Source organism: Linepithema humile, chromosome 8 (assembly GCF_040581485.1).
Source record: "Linepithema humile isolate Giens D197 chromosome 8, Lhum_UNIL_v1.0, whole genome shotgun sequence".
Lineage (NCBI taxonomy): Eukaryota > Metazoa > Arthropoda > Insecta > Hymenoptera > Formicidae > Linepithema > Linepithema humile.
Window position 1 is genome coordinate 277,059 of NC_090135.1, and position 16,849 is coordinate 293,907.

The 16,849-nt window shown below is 34.0% G+C and overlaps 4 protein-coding genes across 5 annotated transcripts; 2 read left to right on the forward strand and 2 right to left on the reverse strand.

The window, feature by feature from the left end:
- The first annotated feature begins 267 nt into the window (after window positions 1–267).
- Window positions 268–2,892, forward strand: LOC137001600 (uncharacterized). Of its 2 annotated transcripts, XM_067360709.1 has the most exons (4): window positions 275–996; window positions 1,194–1,461; window positions 1,626–1,762; window positions 2,113–2,892. In XM_067360709.1, the coding sequence occupies exons 1-4, from the start codon at window positions 907–909 to the stop codon at window positions 2,890–2,892; spliced, it is 1,275 nt and encodes a 424-aa protein (XP_067216810.1). In that variant the 5' UTR covers window positions 275–906. The 2 variants fall into 2 exon arrangements, with proteins under 2 accessions (XP_067216811.1, XP_067216810.1); XM_067360710.1 differs by lacking the exon at window positions 2,113–2,892 and having other exon boundaries at window positions 268–996; window positions 1,626–2,093.
- Window positions 2,893–3,415: 523 nt separating this feature from the next.
- Window positions 3,416–7,400, reverse strand: LOC137001599 (uncharacterized). Its single transcript, XM_067360708.1, has 2 exons — window positions 4,467–7,400; window positions 3,416–4,394 (listed from the first exon to the last, which is right to left on the reverse strand). The coding sequence occupies exons 1-2, from the start codon at window positions 4,780–4,782 to the stop codon at window positions 3,460–3,462; spliced, it is 1,251 nt and encodes a 416-aa protein (XP_067216809.1). The 5' UTR covers window positions 4,783–7,400; the 3' UTR covers window positions 3,416–3,459.
- A 5,553-nt stretch (window positions 7,401–12,953) lies between these two features.
- On the reverse strand, window positions 12,954–14,486 carry LOC137001602 (disheveled-associated activator of morphogenesis 2-like). Its single transcript, XM_067360712.1, has 4 exons — window positions 14,249–14,486; window positions 13,862–14,188; window positions 13,705–13,776; window positions 12,954–13,635 (listed from the first exon to the last, which is right to left on the reverse strand). The coding sequence occupies exons 1-4, from the start codon at window positions 14,268–14,270 to the stop codon at window positions 13,559–13,561; spliced, it is 498 nt and encodes a 165-aa protein (XP_067216813.1). The 5' UTR covers window positions 14,271–14,486; the 3' UTR covers window positions 12,954–13,558.
- Window positions 14,429–15,874, forward strand: LOC137001601 (disheveled-associated activator of morphogenesis 2-like). The gene is made up of 4 exons (XM_067360711.1): window positions 14,429–14,512; window positions 14,572–14,898; window positions 14,984–15,055; window positions 15,125–15,874. Exons 1-4 carry the CDS (start codon window positions 14,491–14,493, stop codon window positions 15,199–15,201), a joined length of 498 nt encoding a protein of 165 aa, XP_067216812.1. The 5' UTR covers window positions 14,429–14,490; the 3' UTR covers window positions 15,202–15,874.
- Window positions 15,875–16,849: the final 975 nt, after the last annotated feature.

A 16,849-nucleotide genomic window follows, 5' to 3' on the forward strand; every position in this document is an offset into this window, starting at 1 on the left:
GCGAATATATCTTAAGTGGATTATACACTATATCGACGGACAATTCACATAAATAATTAATAAACAAATTCGCAAAGCGCTTTCATTCACGCGCAATTCTGAATAATAATTATTCTTTTATTTACGGCATTACTGGTCAACTAATTCGGGTAACTGAAATATTACATTTTATAATTTATAAATGATAACGTTAATTAATAACTAAGTTGATTAAGTGTAACCGCAGAGCTTTTCCCTCTCCACCTCGAGCGTTTCCTATAGAGCGTTCCAAAATTCATCTCCTTGAGCGCTTCCCATAGAGCGTTCTAAAACTCACCTCCTTGAGCGCTTCTCATAGAGCGTTCTAAAATTCATCATCCTTAGCGCCTCCCATAGGGCGTTTTCACAATTACCGTGCTCACCATCTCTCTCTTGCCAAAATCTATATACACATTATCCATTTATTATTAATTAAAATACTTTTATTATATAACATTATTTTATTATATTATACACACAATTGCTTTAATATCAATTGACTATACACGCCAGTAATTATTTAATTAATAAACCTTAACCCCAGTTTAATTTATTTATTTCCTAGTTAATTTATTACACAAAACCATATAAATATTAACAATCATAAACGCTTTTATATTCAGGATATAATATCTTTTCTTTAAATAAAATCCCTCATTTATTCTGTTATGTCTAAGAGAATGATAAATTTATTAAACAAATAATGGGTGCTTTCCAATTGAAATATCCCTAGACACTTTCGTGCACACGGCGACACAAGTTATGTTCCAATTGCTGTAATCATCGACACAACACTACACTTTCGTACTCAGCCCGAAGGCTATTAGTTGGTTGTGTAAGCTTGTGTTTTTTTAGTGAAAAATAAATTACTAACTGCGGCGACTTGGGATGAGGTTAGGACATGGCATTTTTTGGCATTTATCAATAGAAAGGCGATTAAGAAAAAGAGCAATGGAAAATATAAAGCGTATCACTGAGGTAATAACTCGAATTATATAATATTATAATGATAAATTTTTGTTGGTATGAATCGTTTTTTATATTTAATAATTAAAATTAAGTCAATTTTGTTTTTCGTATTTGCAGGTTAAGTGTATTATGCTTCAACATTTATTCATATATTTTAATATATATATACGTGCGTTAATAATGATTTTATTTGGAATTGCTTACAGACAGATGGTACGAATTTTATGTGTACAACATGTTTCTTATCTCTGCCGGATAAGAAAGAATTACTCAAACATGTTTGTTTCGATGATAAAGCTATTGACTCGAATGAGGACATTATTTATTGTTTGAATGATAATGACATTGACTCAAATGAAGAAACATGGACATTTCAAAGTAGCATGGACATTTCAGATGATATCAATATAGAGCGAGAACCGTATAGCCCTCAATTAAAACATACAACTCCACCTAAAAAGCCCAAGAAGGATGGTAAATTATTTATATTTTATTTTTTCTATTATATTATATTTTATTTATGGCACATTAAATATGGACAAAAATAGAAAAACTACAAATTTTGAAACTATACAAGGAAAATAATTTACTCTTCAAATTTACAAATATTATGATTTGATCACTGACTTGTTTTGCAGTTGCTATGTGGACAGACAGCAGCACGCTAGCATTACTTACCTGTTACGAGGCAAGGAAAGAAGATCTTGATCATCCTGTTAAAAGAGGGAAAATATGGATATTAATAGCTGACGACCTTTCAGAGCTCGGTTATAAGGTACTATTAAAAACTCTTTTCCAAACATCTATAAAAATTTTTGTTAATTCCAATCCTATTAAATACATATTAAAGACCTTCAGTCTCTATACTGTATACACCTCCGGACATTGATTCTATCACTTATTTAAAGTAAATTGTTTTAAATTACATATATTTTATATTTATTTTATGCCTCATATCTGAAAGTGCGTGCATATACATATATTACATCGAGATATAAAGTACAGATATTGACATGCATGTGCAACTTAGAAAAATGTATCTCTGGCAAGTGACAGGATCAATAGATTAGAGACGTAAAGATTCATACATATTTTGTTAATTTCGATTATATTTGAAAATTATAGTTTTCCGGAGAACAGGTGAGATGGAAATTTAATACGCTCACTCGAAAATATAAAGACTGTGTTGATAACAGTAAAAGAACTGGTACTGGTGCCATGACATTTAAATTTTTTGACCATATGGAAAATATTCTTGGTGATCGGAAGACAGTACAAGGTCAAAGTACAATATCATCAACTTTTGCTAAGAAGAATCCAAAATCGAAATCATCAACTATTCCATCAACATTCATAGAACAAAGCGATACACCGAGCACATCAAGCACTGGAAGTACTAATAATACTAAGAAACAAAGTTATGAAAATTTATCAAAATCGTTATCAAATAAAAATAAGCAAGTTTTCGAAAAAGTGCCATTGTCAACCGCAGAAACAGCTGTATATTCCACATCTGTAAGCAATGTACAAAAGAGCAAGCGTCCTTTACATGGCTCAGGGAGTAGAACCGCAGCACGTAAAGTAGAGCTGGAAAAACAGTGGTTGCAGCATTTACAGAATTTAGCAGATAAAGATAAAATAAAAAAAGAGAAACAGGAAAATTACGAGAAAAGAAAAGCAGAAGAAATGCAAATGAAAAAGAAATTGATAGCATTAAAAGAAAGACAGTTAAATATAAAACAAAACACTGCTAAACGCAAGTTGGAGGAAGCAGCAGAATGGCATCGAGACAAATTACACATTGAAAAACAGAAATGTCGGTTGCTTAAAGAGCTATTGGAAACTCGTACTTCATTTAATAGTAAGAAACTTAAGACTGATACGGATAGTTCATGTGAAGACTGAAAAATGTGATAGTTTACATATATATTTTATTATTATTTTTATTTCTTAAGTACATTTTATTAAATAAGTAGTAAACATTCGTCGCAAATTGTTTAACATAGCGGATTTGATTTGCTCTACTTGGTGATATTTGTATATGTGACAATAATGTTCTTGTTTTATTTGTATTGTTTTTCTTAATTTTCCTAATTATTTGAAAGATAAATATTTAATTTTCATATTATATAAAATTAGTTTATTGAAAATGAGTATGTGTATGTATGAGCCTTTCTGTTTTTGTTTACTCTAAAGATCTTTATTTTTATTTCATAAAATATATTTAAATTTATATTGTCGCATAAGTAATACAATAAAAATATTTCTAAATAGTCTAAATAAGATTAATATTATATATTTAGACCTCAATATGCATATAATGTTACAAAGTGTTGTAGATGCAGATATAAAAACTTGTTTATCATTCATTACAATAAATAAAATGTTTAATTTTACGATATTACGAATCTTTATTTTTTTTCTTAGTTTTATTTCAAGTTAAAAAGTAAACAAAAAAATATGCAAAATTATTTATTCTGGAAATAACTCACGAAACATCTGCATTCTTCGATCTATTATTTCATTCCTGTTTCTATTAATATGTAAATTGTTTATTTCATAATTATCATCCGCAGCATTATCAAGAAAATTATTAATGTCATCAGCAAAGAATTCATTTTCATCATATTCTTTTATAGCAATGTTATGCATAATACAAGCGGCTGTTATTAATTTTGGAATAAATTCAATATTCAGTAATTCTAAAAATTTCAAACGACGGAAACGCCCTTTCAAGTAGCCAAACGCTCTCTCTACTGGCATTCGTGTTGAAGAGTGAAAGAAATTGAATTCAGACTGTTGTGCTGTTAAATGTCCATTATCTTTGAATGGCGGTACGAGCCAAGGTAATAATGGATAGGCTGAATCTCCTATTATACATGTTCCATTAGGAAAAATGTTTTCCATGTCATTTTGAGCAGTATCATACAGTAATGATCTTCTTAAAACACGTGCATCATGTAATGAACCCGGTTCTCCACAGTAAATGTTCGTAAACTTCATATCTGCGTCTACAACACCTTGTAACACGATAGAAAAAAACCTTTTTCGATTGCAATAATCTCTAGGATGATCAACAGGCCGTCGAATTGCGATATGAGTACCATCTATTGCTCCGATACATTTTCTTATTCCTCGTTTTGCCTCGAATTTTTGGGATGTCACGAGGATGGCATCATTTCCCTCTGGCCACTTTATCTCTTCGTCTAGTCTTGATAAAAGCCATTCCACAACACGATGTATTACACGAAAAATCGAGGACACAGATACATCGAATCTATCTCCCAAGGTTCGTAACGGCTCAGTATTTGCGAGATACCAAAAAAATATAAGGAAACTCCATTCAGCAGAGATTTTAAGCATACCAGAAGAATGGGACGGAATAAAATCACTTTGCTGCAACATGTCTGCAAATATAAAAATGAATGATACATATATTAAAAAAATATATAAATAATACACAATAATATTCAGTGTACCTATTTGAAGATATGCTGTATGTCGCTGTAATCTAAAATGTTCTTTGAAGACAATGTCACTGTATAAGTGGACAGTATCGAGGAACCCTTGAACTTTGCTATGTCTTCTTCCATGCATGAGAAGTTGATATAATGGAAATAGTATATCATTTCCAGCTTCTTCACTTGAGGAAGATGTATTAGATTCATTAGAATTGATTATTTCACTAATACTATCATTGAAAATATTTGAACTTGAACTAGTATTAACAGAGCTGGACGTTAGTTCAGTAGCAATTGCTATGATTACTTTCTCTTCTATTTCTGATTGTGACATTGCTTTTTTATTTATATATTATATCTATGAAATATCAATAATTAAATAAATAATTAAATAGTAGGTATGTTTCGCTATAAAATTTAATAAACAATTATTAGTTACTTACGTATATACATAAGTATACGTAACATTGAAAAAAATTAATTGTAAAATATCTTTTTTAAACAGATTATTTCCTTAGAATTATTTCTTTATAATTATTTCCTTAGATTATTTCCGTAGATAGAAGATGGAAATGCAGTTACCATCACCATAGATTATAAAATACTAAGGTATGGGTATGGCATTTGAAAATAATCCTAATTCTATTCGAAACCGCATACACATTAGTACACACTTTGTTCCAATTGAGTCGTGCACAACACTGCACTTTGTGCATTCTTGTGTACGTTTGTGTTAAGATGTGTTAAGCAATTGGAAAGCACCCAATAACATTATTTAACAAACAAATAACCATGGTGTAAAGAATATAAGGTGAAGCATTCCGATGAATGCGCAGTGGTTCAAAAGTAGTGGGGAACAGCGAACCAATCAAATATGCCCGGTGATACAAAATTCAATATGGCCGGCGCACGATAGAATCAGTTACATAGTTTTGACAATGATTGACATCGGTGGCTATCACTTGTGTGCATGTGTGAATATTACTTGTGAAGTTTTGACAAGTCGACGACAAATTTTCAACCATGCCAAGTTGTTTCGTGAGAAATTGTAAAAATCGGACAAATTATATATTCAGCAAAAAAGTGAGATATTACTCGTTTCCTCAAGATCCTGAGCTGCGAAGAAAATGGTTACAGGCTTGCCAGAGGGATGAAAATTCAAAGATTACATGTGGTTAGTAAATATTACATTGCATTTACATTTTTCATATTAATAAACATATAATAATTGTATTGTTTAAATATATTATTTTTAAATAACTTACTACATTTATAATTGGCGCGTTTCCTCATCGGGCAAATTTGATTGGTTGAAATTTGAAGTCGCCGCCATATGCGCAATACTTCACCTTACATTCTTTACACCATGCAAATAACTATCTAATGCAAAGTAGCGACAAGACCTTTCTTGTCATCTTTCGCGGCTCTCGCATAATAATCAAATCCGCAACAAACAAAATTATTATAAAACTTATGTTTAACAATTAATTTTATATTAATTAACTATATTATCTCTTCAGTAAGTGTTCAACAATCTTTCTATCAGCCCTAAATATCAAATCTATTATTAATAACAAAGATATCGCTTAATAACTAATCTCTCTAGGAAATCACTAGATTTTCCCTAGACTCTTATTAATGAAAAATCAAAGAAACTAATAATCAAACTAGAGTCAGCTATTAATAATCTTCACAGTAGTTTTCTAAACAATTAATTGACTTATTAACAACATAAATAAAACATTATTAATTAACATTATTACACTGTTACGTCCTGTACGGACCTTTCCCTTGCACAAGTTTCTCGCGACCAGTCGGGAAAATTCAAAGAAACGTTCCGAAAATATTATTTAATGATTTAAGATCCCGAATGTACCATAATAATCTTTTAGGCCTTCAATCAAAAATTTGTCGAGATAAGACACGCGACCGCGATAGTAGACTTTGAATTTTCGCCGACAGAAAAGCCGACGGAACGATATACATGTCATTCGAGCAATCCATTTATTAATCTTCAAACAACCTTTTTTATCTTATTTTTATTAACAACCCCTCGGAAGGAATGTCTCCCTTCCAGAACCCAAAATTTCGAGTATAAAAGGAAGACACCCACCCGTGAAAGCAGCAGTTCAGCAGTTTTTAGTTAGAGAGTCAGCCAGTTAGTAGAGAGAGGCTTTTAGTATTACCCGAACAGTTTGAATATTGGGACTTAGAAACAATTCGCAACATTTTTAAGTGACTGTAAGAGTTTGTAATAAAATAGATTCAGTAAAGTGTCTGTTAAAACTATTCGATCTCTTTTCTCGTGTACAACCTACATCCTACCTAACACCCAACCACCCAGTTATCTCTCTGAATCAGCACTCAGAACTATTTGCTCTGGTGCGGACCACCGCACGTTGTACTTGGTTTCTGTATCCCCGCTAATCGTGGTGCGGACCACCGCACGCTTTTAGCCTGGAATCTTCAGATTGACGACATTATCCTTCATGCCCAAATCTAAGACGCGACGTGGGGGAGTAAAATACCGTGCGCGCCAATTACTTCTCCAGTACACGAGACCGATTACGGAAGACAATTCAGAATACATCGGTGTTCAAAGAAATTATTTTGACTACGAATACGAGGATCTGTGCAACGCCTCCGATCAGTTTTCCCGGCGTGAAGGATATAACGCTCATCGGCCGTGGCCCTTCACTCTCATCCCCCTCAGCTGCAATCAATCTCCGATCGACCCAGTGCGGATACCACTAACTGACCCCAGGAGGATCAAGTACACCTCAAGGCCGACTACACCTGGACTTTAGGATTGGAGATCTAAACACATTTCGAAGATATCCAAGTAGTAAGTCTAATTTTCACAATCATCTCTCTCTCTCACCTCCCTCTCTCTCAAACACCTCTCCTTTTGAAAAATTGCACGAGGTTCCGCCCTTGGTAAAAGGAGTTAATTCTCTTGACCAGAAAAGGGAACCACGAACGATTGGTTGAGGCCTCTAACAGGGTAATATCGATCTTTACGATCGTTGACCTGTTCTCAGCCAAGGAAAATCATTCGGCTCGCGCGGTCGCCTCTCCTCATACCGACCAGCGAGCAAACACCACAAATTTATACTTTTATTGTTGCGTCCGTCCGTATACCTGACCCGCTCCTTTCCCTCCAGGTTAGGACGTAACAACACAATTACTTTATACTTACCTGCAAATGATCGGATCTGGTTCCTCCTAAGATTTGGAGCTGAAACAAATATAATAAATGGTTAATGACCATCAATAAACAATATACTTACTTGGGACTCCATCGTAGTAATACCTAAAATAAAAATAAATAAAGATTAATATATAAATAATAACAATTAAAATAACAATTTAAATTGATACTTACCTCGTCCGCGTTTTCCCACGATGATTCCAGTTGGATGTCCGCCGGCTGCTCCTGAAACAAATAAAAGAAATAAGTATTAACAAATTAACAAATACAAATAACAAATGGTATTAGATTCGATTTAATTAACGTAGATGTTTAAGATTACTGCGTTTAGTTATAAATGATATTTTCTCTCTTTAATCTATAAGAACACTACCGTATTACTATATTCTCTCATTTTTCTTTTATATATATATATATATACTATTATGTTCCTACTATAATTACCATTTCTTTCTAGACTAATAACTCTATGTTTAATTTCCTGTATTCTGACTGATGTCTTTTCCTTTTTTTTTTATTTTATTCTCTATGAATAAAAGCTATAAATTTGTTTCCCTGTATCCGATAAGTCACCATTCTTCCTTATCGATAATCACCCAGTGCGAATTATATCTATACCCGGAAAATATGGGTCCTTTATTATCCACAGCAGTCTTGAGCTGAAACAAAATAATAAATTAATTAAATGATTATCAAGAAACAAATGCAAAGCGCCATGCTACCACCCCTATAATTATAAATTAAAATTAATATACTTACCTTATCATATTAGCGGCAGATCAACCAGGGTTCCTCCTTATCTATTATCACCCTGTGCGATCAACGACCGCACCGGATCAACCAGGGTCCTTCATTTTTACAAGCGCCCTGCGCGATTAGCGTCCTGTTTAAAAAAGGACTTCTCATAGCGCCTTTCGCGTTAACTAAGCGTACAGGTTTCCGCTCGGCCCCGCTTGTTGACACTTAGGCACTAAATATACATATATATATTTTATAATAATTTTATTACTTACTACAGGGCGGTCTGTCCCCCCCTTCAATTATTTTCTCCTCTCCATTTTCTATAATCTCAGTTCAATTAACCGCGGAAACTAAACAGGATGTAACAACGGGTTTAAAAATCTGGTGACACCAGGTGGGATTAGATTTTCGTTCCGCCACAATAGCAAAATTAACAACCAATTCCACAGAAAAAAATCTAGCAACATTAAATAAGATTAAAAAGAAATTTTTCTTTTTGTTTTAAATTCCGTCACAACAATAAGAATAACAACTAACAATTTTCGCTGAGATTATTTTTCTTAAAAAACATTATAAAACGCTAACGTACAGAGAAAAATTAAAAATTAAATGCAAACAACCATCTATTAAAATCAATACACTTTTTTTTTATCAGTATCTAATTAGAAGTAATAATGAATCCAAACGGGCCTCCAGATGAGCGTGCCTCTAGCCCGTTACAAGGAGACAAATACAACTACGATAGAGCCTTTAGAGAGCTACACGAAAAAGAAAAAGAATTACATAAAAAAGCAGAAATGTTCGAAAATATGATGCGTACTTTCGCGCAATACTTACCTGCTATGCAGAGCACCGACGTCCCTACGTCGACCCCTAACCCCAGCACCCTTATGCAACCCCAATTTACCTTCCCCCCTTCCCCACAGACGCCAGGAAATATAGGGAACAATTCATCTTACGCTTCTAGTTACTTAAAATCGTATCTTCGCGACGCACTTGAATTAGTACCTAAATACGACGGGCACAGCATTTCCGTCTGGCAGTTTGCTAGAGCTTGCAAAAGAGCAAAAGAATCAGTGCCTTTTGCAGACGAAGCTTTATTAGTGCGGATGCTACGTAATAAATTAACGCATCACGCATACCTCGCTGTAGAGGACGAGATTCACCCTACAGTCGAGAAATTCATTGATTGTTTAAAGCGAACCTTTGGCCCAGGTAGAAGCTCGAATTACTACCGTGGACAATTAAGTATAGTTTACAAAAAACCAAACGAGCACATACTAGATTACATAGGACGTGTTAAAGATTTAAAAATAGCTATCATAGAAGGGGACCAAACAAACATTAATCGCACCTTGTCAGAGCCAGAGCTCTCGTCAATAGAATCGTTTGCCCTTGAAGCCTTTTTCGAAGGACTTCCGCGTGAATATCGCATAGAATTACGCGCTGAAGGATATCACAATCTTAGTGATGCCTGTTCTAAGGTACTCACCATTAATAGACGGTTAGAACGCGAAGAATCACGGTATAGAAACGCTCGTACCACACGCGATAACCAACCACACGTTCCTCAAAACGACCCCGTCACTAACGCTTCCGCGCCGATCGGATTTAAAACGTGCGGATACTGCAAAGGTGTCGGACATCTATATAGCGAATGTCGCAGAAGACAATATCATGAAAGAAATAATCATAACACTAATACTAATTACAATAATAATTATAATCGCGGGAACTACCACAACAATAATAATTCTAATTACGTTAAGACTAATGATAATAATAACCATGGTAACCGACCTTCGGGAAACCAGTTGGAGGTCTCGGCCAACCGGACGCCCCGAGACCACGGGAAAGCCCATCCTATTCAGTGCATAGAGAACAACCCCGTTCCCTCCACGTCCTCAGAGGAGACGATGGAACAGTACCCTCAGTAGAGCTAGAATCTCCATCATTCGCGGGACCAACAGCTTTCATGCTGGACACAGGAGCGCAACCTAATATAATTAAGAAGGGGTGCGTTAACCCTGATGTTCCTATTAATAATAATAAAATTATTCAACTCACCGGGATTACAGACACTATAGTTAACACTCTCGGGACTATAAACATCAAAATTATTAACATTCCAGTTACATTCCACGTAGTTACAGACGAATTCCCTATTACTACACAAGGAATTCTAGGATCTTCATTTTTTATAGAACACAACGCTTGTATTAATTACGGATACCGCGAAATAACGTGGCAAAATTACAGTTTTCCATTCAAAGAACGCGAATCTATTATCTTACCTGCACGTACTAACATTGGACTTGTAGTACGCGTAGCAAATCCAGAAATTAAAACAAAATACTTACCTCGCATATCCACGTGCAAAGAAGTATTCGGTGGAGACGCCATCGTTACCTGCATAGATGATAAAGCTTACATTAGAATGATAAACACATTAGATTATGCAGTGGAATTGATTATTCCTACCATTACACTTACCGAAATCGGGGAGGTATCACTCGAACCTCCATGCCACAGCGTAAAGGGCGCAGCAACCCCGCCAGAACCTGAAAAAGAAAGTCAGGACAAACATGCAATTAATCACGAAATTAATTCTCAAAAAATAGAAAATAAAAATACAAATAAAAATAAACTTAGCGGAAGCACGACCCCGCAAATGTTTAAAAATAAAACTAAAAATAAAGGTACTAAATTACAAACACCCGAAGGGGCAACTAAAAATAAACATGGCTCAAACGCAGAAACAGCCTCGCAAAAACTCGCAATTAAAAATACAATTAAAACTGGTGAACCCACAAGTAAAAACAACCCTGTCTCAAATAAAAATAATTACGTCTCTAATAAAAATAAAAATAATTACGTCTCTAGTGAAGACACAAACACAGAATCTAAAGCAAATAAATCTCTTAATAAAATCAAAGGTGCTACTATTAATAAAACATACACTAATTCTTCTCTAATACACGAATCGCTATATACGGTACAAGATCACGCTGAATCCCAATTATCCTATGCGCATGAAAACCCTACTAATTCTCAAAACAATTCTCAATTTACTCTATTGGAAAGGGGATCCTCTACGCTTCCCGTGCACGATGATACCGCTCTCGCACTGGTTCGCCCCCCTTTTCAAAGTAATCCAGGCGATTACTTCTTTTCTACTAATTCTAATTCTCACTCCTCAATCGCAGAAGCAAACTCCTCATGCGTAGCAGCGAAAAACGGACAGGTGACAGATACTACAAACGCGAAAAAGTACGACGAGAAAGATACAAATACACATATTCCAATTAATACTAAAATCAAGAGACACGGTAGTGTCTCGCGCCAAGTTCACGCGCAGCGCAAGACCGACCGTGTATCTTTACGCGAGCACATGAGCTGATAGGAGTCGAGATTTTCATATCTTAATAATGCGTGGACCGATCGAATTTATAATAGGCTCAATCGATAGAGCACATGCGATATACATGATAAAAGTATCTTTACTTTTTTTGTACATGCTTTCTAAAAAAATATATTAATTGCCAAAGTTTGCCAAAGTCGAAATATGCCGAAATCTATGTAAGTCTTGGTCGTCGTCGTCGTCGTCTGTTCGTCATCCTTCTCTAATATATAAGTTTGTCCTTTGCCAACTAGAAGCATCAAAATGCGACATGGTTGTCTTTTTCTACAGCCCGCGAAATGTCGATTCCCGCATAAGAGCGTCTTTTTTCTTTCCTTTCTTTTTCTAAAAAATGTCTGTCCTTTTCCAACATGGCGGCGCTCAGACCTGTCAGCTCGCAGCTTTGATGATACTAATCACATTGATATAATTAATATCGGTCGTAAAATGTATACATAACGTGTTGTGGAGACCAATAGAGATAGTGTATATCATCAAAATAATAGTATGCTTTATAAAAAAATTTTTTCTCGTCTTGAAGTGCAGAAGTGTATATTTCTCGTCTTGAAGTGCAGAAGTGTAGCAAGACACATGCTGACAACACTCTTAGGCCGGTATTTAAGAAAACTCTTAGGCCGGTATTATTTAAGAAAAACGGTAAGAAATTTCATATTTTAATATTCTTTTCAGTACATATTAAAAAATACATATACATTTTTCAATATTCTTTTCAGAATAAAAATTTTGCAGCGGCAGCAACAACGACAGCAATGTTAGCAGGGAAAACAATTTATATACGAGTGCTACGTAAGTTATTTAAAATTAAAAAAAGCATCCTGAAATGAAAAAAATTACTAATTATATTTGTTTTGTTACAGCACCACGATGGAATCGACGAAGAGGAGGCCGCGGTGGAGGTCGCGGTGGAAACAAAACGTTCCACCTCCACTTTTAATATTAAATACAAAAAAAATACATATTAAATAAAACGTTAATGTATTTATATATATAAATAAATACCATGTAGTATTATATCTCCTGATTTACTATTATCCTGAAATAGATAGAGTATAGTGTAAATCCTGAAATAGATAGAGTCGTGTAAAGACGTTTAATTTTTAATATAATATTCAATCTAAGAGACGTTTATCTTAATTGTTTAATTTGTGGTATTTACTAAATTTAATTTGTGGTATTTACTAAAAACGTCTGTGCACGGCTCTATCTATTTTAGGATATTATCCTGAAATAGAGTAGTGTAAATCCTGAAATAGATAGAGTCGTGTAAAGACGTTTAATTTTTAATATAATATTCAATCTAAGAGACGTTTATCTTAATTGTTTAATTTGTGGTATTTATAAAATAAATATATGTAAACGTCTCTTAGATTGAATATTATATTAAAAATTAAACGTCTTTACACGACTCTATCTATTTCAGGATTTACACTACTCTATCTATTTCAGGATAATATCCTGAAATAGATAGAGCCGTGCACAGACGTTTTTAGTAAATACCACAAATTAAATTTAGTAAATACCACAAATTAAACAATTAAGATAAACGTCTCTTAGATTGAATATTATATTAAAAATTAAACGTCTTTACACGACTCTATCTATTTCAGGATTTACACTATACTCTATCTATTTCAGGATAATAGTAAATTAGGAGATATAATACTACATGGTATTTATTTATATATATATATAAATACATAACATTTTATTTAATATGTATTTTTTTTGTATTTAATATTAAAAGTGGAGGTGGAACGTTTTGTTTCCACCGCGACCTCCACCGCGGCCTCCTCTTCGTCGATTCCATCGTGGTGCTGTAACAAAACAAATATAATTAGTAATTTTTTTCATTTCAAGATGCTTTTTTTAATTAAATAACTTACGTAGCACTCGTGTAAATTGTCCTCCCTGCTGCCACTGCTGTCGTTGTTGCTGCCGCTGCCAAATTTTTATTTCTGAAAAGAATATTAAAATATGTAATTTATGTTAATTTATGTTAATATGTATAAAATAACCGTTTATAATGTATGTTAATCTTACCATTTATAATGTATGGTGGTAAGTTGGATAAGCTGGATAAGTTCGATTCCAAAAGCGATAATGAGGGTTGGTGTGGTGACGGTAGCGGCGGCGGAAGCGGATCCGAAGGCGGCGGCGGCGGATCCAAAGGCGGTGGCCCCGGTGGCAGCGGCGGTGGCCCCGGTGGCAACGGCGGTTCCAGTGGCAATGGCGGTGGTCCCGATGGCAACGGTGTATTAGTAAACTGTTGTTTGAAAGCCTTCAGTTCTTCTCGCAATGCAGCGATTGCTACAGCATCAGAAATCGCTGCATTGGGAGAAGTATTTTCTTTTTCTGTTTCGCTCATTTCTGTAATCATATTTTTTTTTTATTACATTAATTCTATATTATATTATACTAATTACTTACTTTTTTCTGGCTCTGCGGACATTTTGTATCATCTGTCAGAGTCGACAGCCATAGAGTCGCATTATAAATGACTTACAAACTGTGCTACGCCTCAAAAGTATTCAATTGGTGTTTTCCGTAACCAATCGCGTTTATAATGACAGCTGACAAATCACAATGCAGCATTTCCACTTCTCGTAGCACAGTTTGTAAGTCATTTATAATGCGACTCTATGGCTGTCGACTCTGACAGATGATACAAAATGTCCGCAGAGCCAGAAAAAAGTAAGTAATTAGTATAATATAATATAGAATTAATGTAATAAAAAAAAATATGATTACAGAAATGAGCGAAACAGAAAAAGAAAATACTTCTCCCAATGCAGCGATTTCTGATGCTGTAGCAATCGCTGCATTGCGAGAAGAACTGAAGGCTTTCAAACAACAGTTTACTAATACACCGTTGCCATCGGGACCACCGCCATTGCCACTGGAACCGCTGTTGCCACCGGGGCCACCGCCGCTGCCACCGGGGCCACCGCCTTTGGATCCGCCGCCGCCGCCTTCGGATCCGCTTCCGCCGCCGCTACCGTCACCATACCAACCCTCATTATCGCTTTTGGAATCGAACTTATCCAACTTATCCAACTTACCACCATACATTATAAATGGTAAGATTAACATACATTATAAACGGTTATTTTATACATATTAACATAAATTAACATAAATTACATATTTCAATATTCTTTTCAGAAATAAAAATTTGGCAGCGGCAGCAACAACGACAGCAGTGGCAGCAGGGAGGACAATTTACACGAGTGCTACGTAAGTTATTTAATTAAAAAAAGCATCTTGAAATGAAAAAAATTACTAGTTATATTTGTTTTGTTACAGCACCACGATGGAATCGACGAAGAGGAGGCCGCGGTGGAGGTCGCGGTGGAAACAAAACGTTCCACCTTCACTTTTAATATTAAATACAAAAAAAATACATATTAAATAAAATGTTATGTATTTATATATATATATAAATAAATACCATGTAGTATTATATCTCCTGATTTACTATTATCCTGAAATAGATAGAGTATAGTGTAAATCCTGAAATAGATAGAGTCGTGTAAAGACGTTTAATTTTTAATATAATATTCAATCTAAGAGACGTTTATCTTAATTGTTTAATTTGTGGTATTTACTAAATTTAATTTGTGGTATTTACTAAAAACGTCTGTGCACGGCTCTATCTATTTCAGGATATTATCCTGAAATAGATAGAGTCGTGTAAAGACGTTTAATTTTTAATATAATATTCAATCTAAGAGACGTTTATCTTAATTGTTTAATTTGTGGTATTTATAAAATAAATATATGTAAACGTCTCTTAGATTGAATATTATATTCAAAATTAAACGTCTTTACACGACTCTATCTATTTCAGGATTTACACTACTTTATCTATTTCAGGATAATATCCTGAAATAGATAGAGCCGTGCACAGACGTTTGATTAGTAAATACCACAAATTAAACAATTAAGATAAACGTCTCTTACATTGAATATTATATTAAAAATTAAACGTCTTTACACGACTTTATCTATTTCAGGATTTACACTATACTCTATTTCAGGTTAATAGTAAACAGGAGATAATACTACATGGTATTTATTTATATATATAAATACATTAACATTTTATTTAAATAAAATACAAAATATGTATTTTTTTTGTATTTAATATTAATATTAAAAGTGGAGGTGGAACGTTCGGTTTCCACCGCGACCTCCACAGCGGCCTTCTCTTCGTCGATTCCATCGTGGTGCTGTAACAAAACGAATAATTACTTATTTTTCATGTTTTTAATAATATATTATATTATACTAATTACTTACTTTTTGTTGGTTCTGCGGACATTTTGTGTCATCTGTCTATCAGAGTCGACAGCCATAGTCATATTTATAAATGACTTACAAACTGCGCTACGCCTCAAAAGTATTTAATTGGTGTTTTCCGTAAGCCAATCTTGTTTATGACAGCTAACAAATCACAATGCAGCATTTCCACTTCTCGTAGCACAGTTTGTAAGTCATTTATAAATGTGACTCTATGGCTGTCAACTGACAGATGTTTGTGTTTACAGTGAAGCGGTGGAAATATTTATGGTGTTTTTGTATTAAAAACTGCATCAGTATATTACTTAAGGTATGTTTCCGTTGTTTATTTATAATAATAATATATATCCGAAAATATTGCTTCACATATTACAATATGGTCGTGATAGTGATGATATGGTCTATGTGAACAATATTTACTATAAATACTATGTAGTATTATCCTGACATATATCTATCACGATAATATTTATAGTATATATTAACATTTTAAAGTATTTAATATTTAATTCAACATTTATCGTGTTAAATACAAACTATATATGTCATTTATTGGAGAAACAGAGAAAGACAGTGAGAGAGAGAGAGAGAGAGAGAGAGAGAGAGAGAGAGAGAAAGAGAGAGAGAGAGAGAGACAGACAGACAGAGAGAAAAGGAGCCAATTAGAGGAAACGAGGAAGAAGGAAACTTATTAAATAGGTAATACAAAATTGTATAATTACTGTAACA

Excerpts from the sequence above, each read along its gene's own strand:
- LOC137001600 (XM_067360709.1), top strand. The coding sequence starts at position 907 with ATGAGGTTAGGACATGGCATTTTTTGGCATTTATCAATAGAAAGGCGA. Across the intron at positions 997-1,193 it reads ATATAAAGCGTATCACTGAG|ACAGATGGTACGAATTTTAT; the intron begins GTAATAACTCGA and ends AATTGCTTACAG. Across the intron at positions 1,462-1,625 it reads TAAAAAGCCCAAGAAGGATG|TTGCTATGTGGACAGACAGC; the intron begins GTAAATTATTTA and ends CTTGTTTTGCAG.
- LOC137001599 (XM_067360708.1), bottom strand. The coding sequence starts at position 4,782 with ATGTCACAATCAGAAATAGAAGAGAAAGTAATCATAGCAATTGCTACT. Across the intron at positions 4,395-4,466 it reads TACAGCATATCTTCAAATAG|ACATGTTGCAGCAAAGTGAT; the intron begins GTACACTGAATA and ends TTATATTTGCAG.
- LOC137001602 (XM_067360712.1), bottom strand. The coding sequence starts at position 14,270 with ATGTCCGCAGAGCCAGAAAAAA. Across the intron at positions 14,189-14,248 it reads GTCCGCAGAGCCAGAAAAAA|AAATGAGCGAAACAGAAAAA; the intron begins GTAAGTAATTAG and ends ATATGATTACAG. Across the intron at positions 13,636-13,704 it reads ACAATTTACACGAGTGCTAC|CACCACGATGGAATCGACGA; the intron begins GTAAGTTATTTA and ends GTTTTGTTACAG.
- LOC137001601 (XM_067360711.1), top strand. The coding sequence starts at position 14,491 with ATGTCCGCAGAGCCAGAAAAAA. Across the intron at positions 14,899-14,983 it reads ACCACCATACATTATAAATG|AAATAAAAATTTGGCAGCGG; the intron begins GTAAGATTAACA and ends TATTCTTTTCAG. Across the intron at positions 15,056-15,124 it reads ACAATTTACACGAGTGCTAC|CACCACGATGGAATCGACGA; the intron begins GTAAGTTATTTA and ends GTTTTGTTACAG.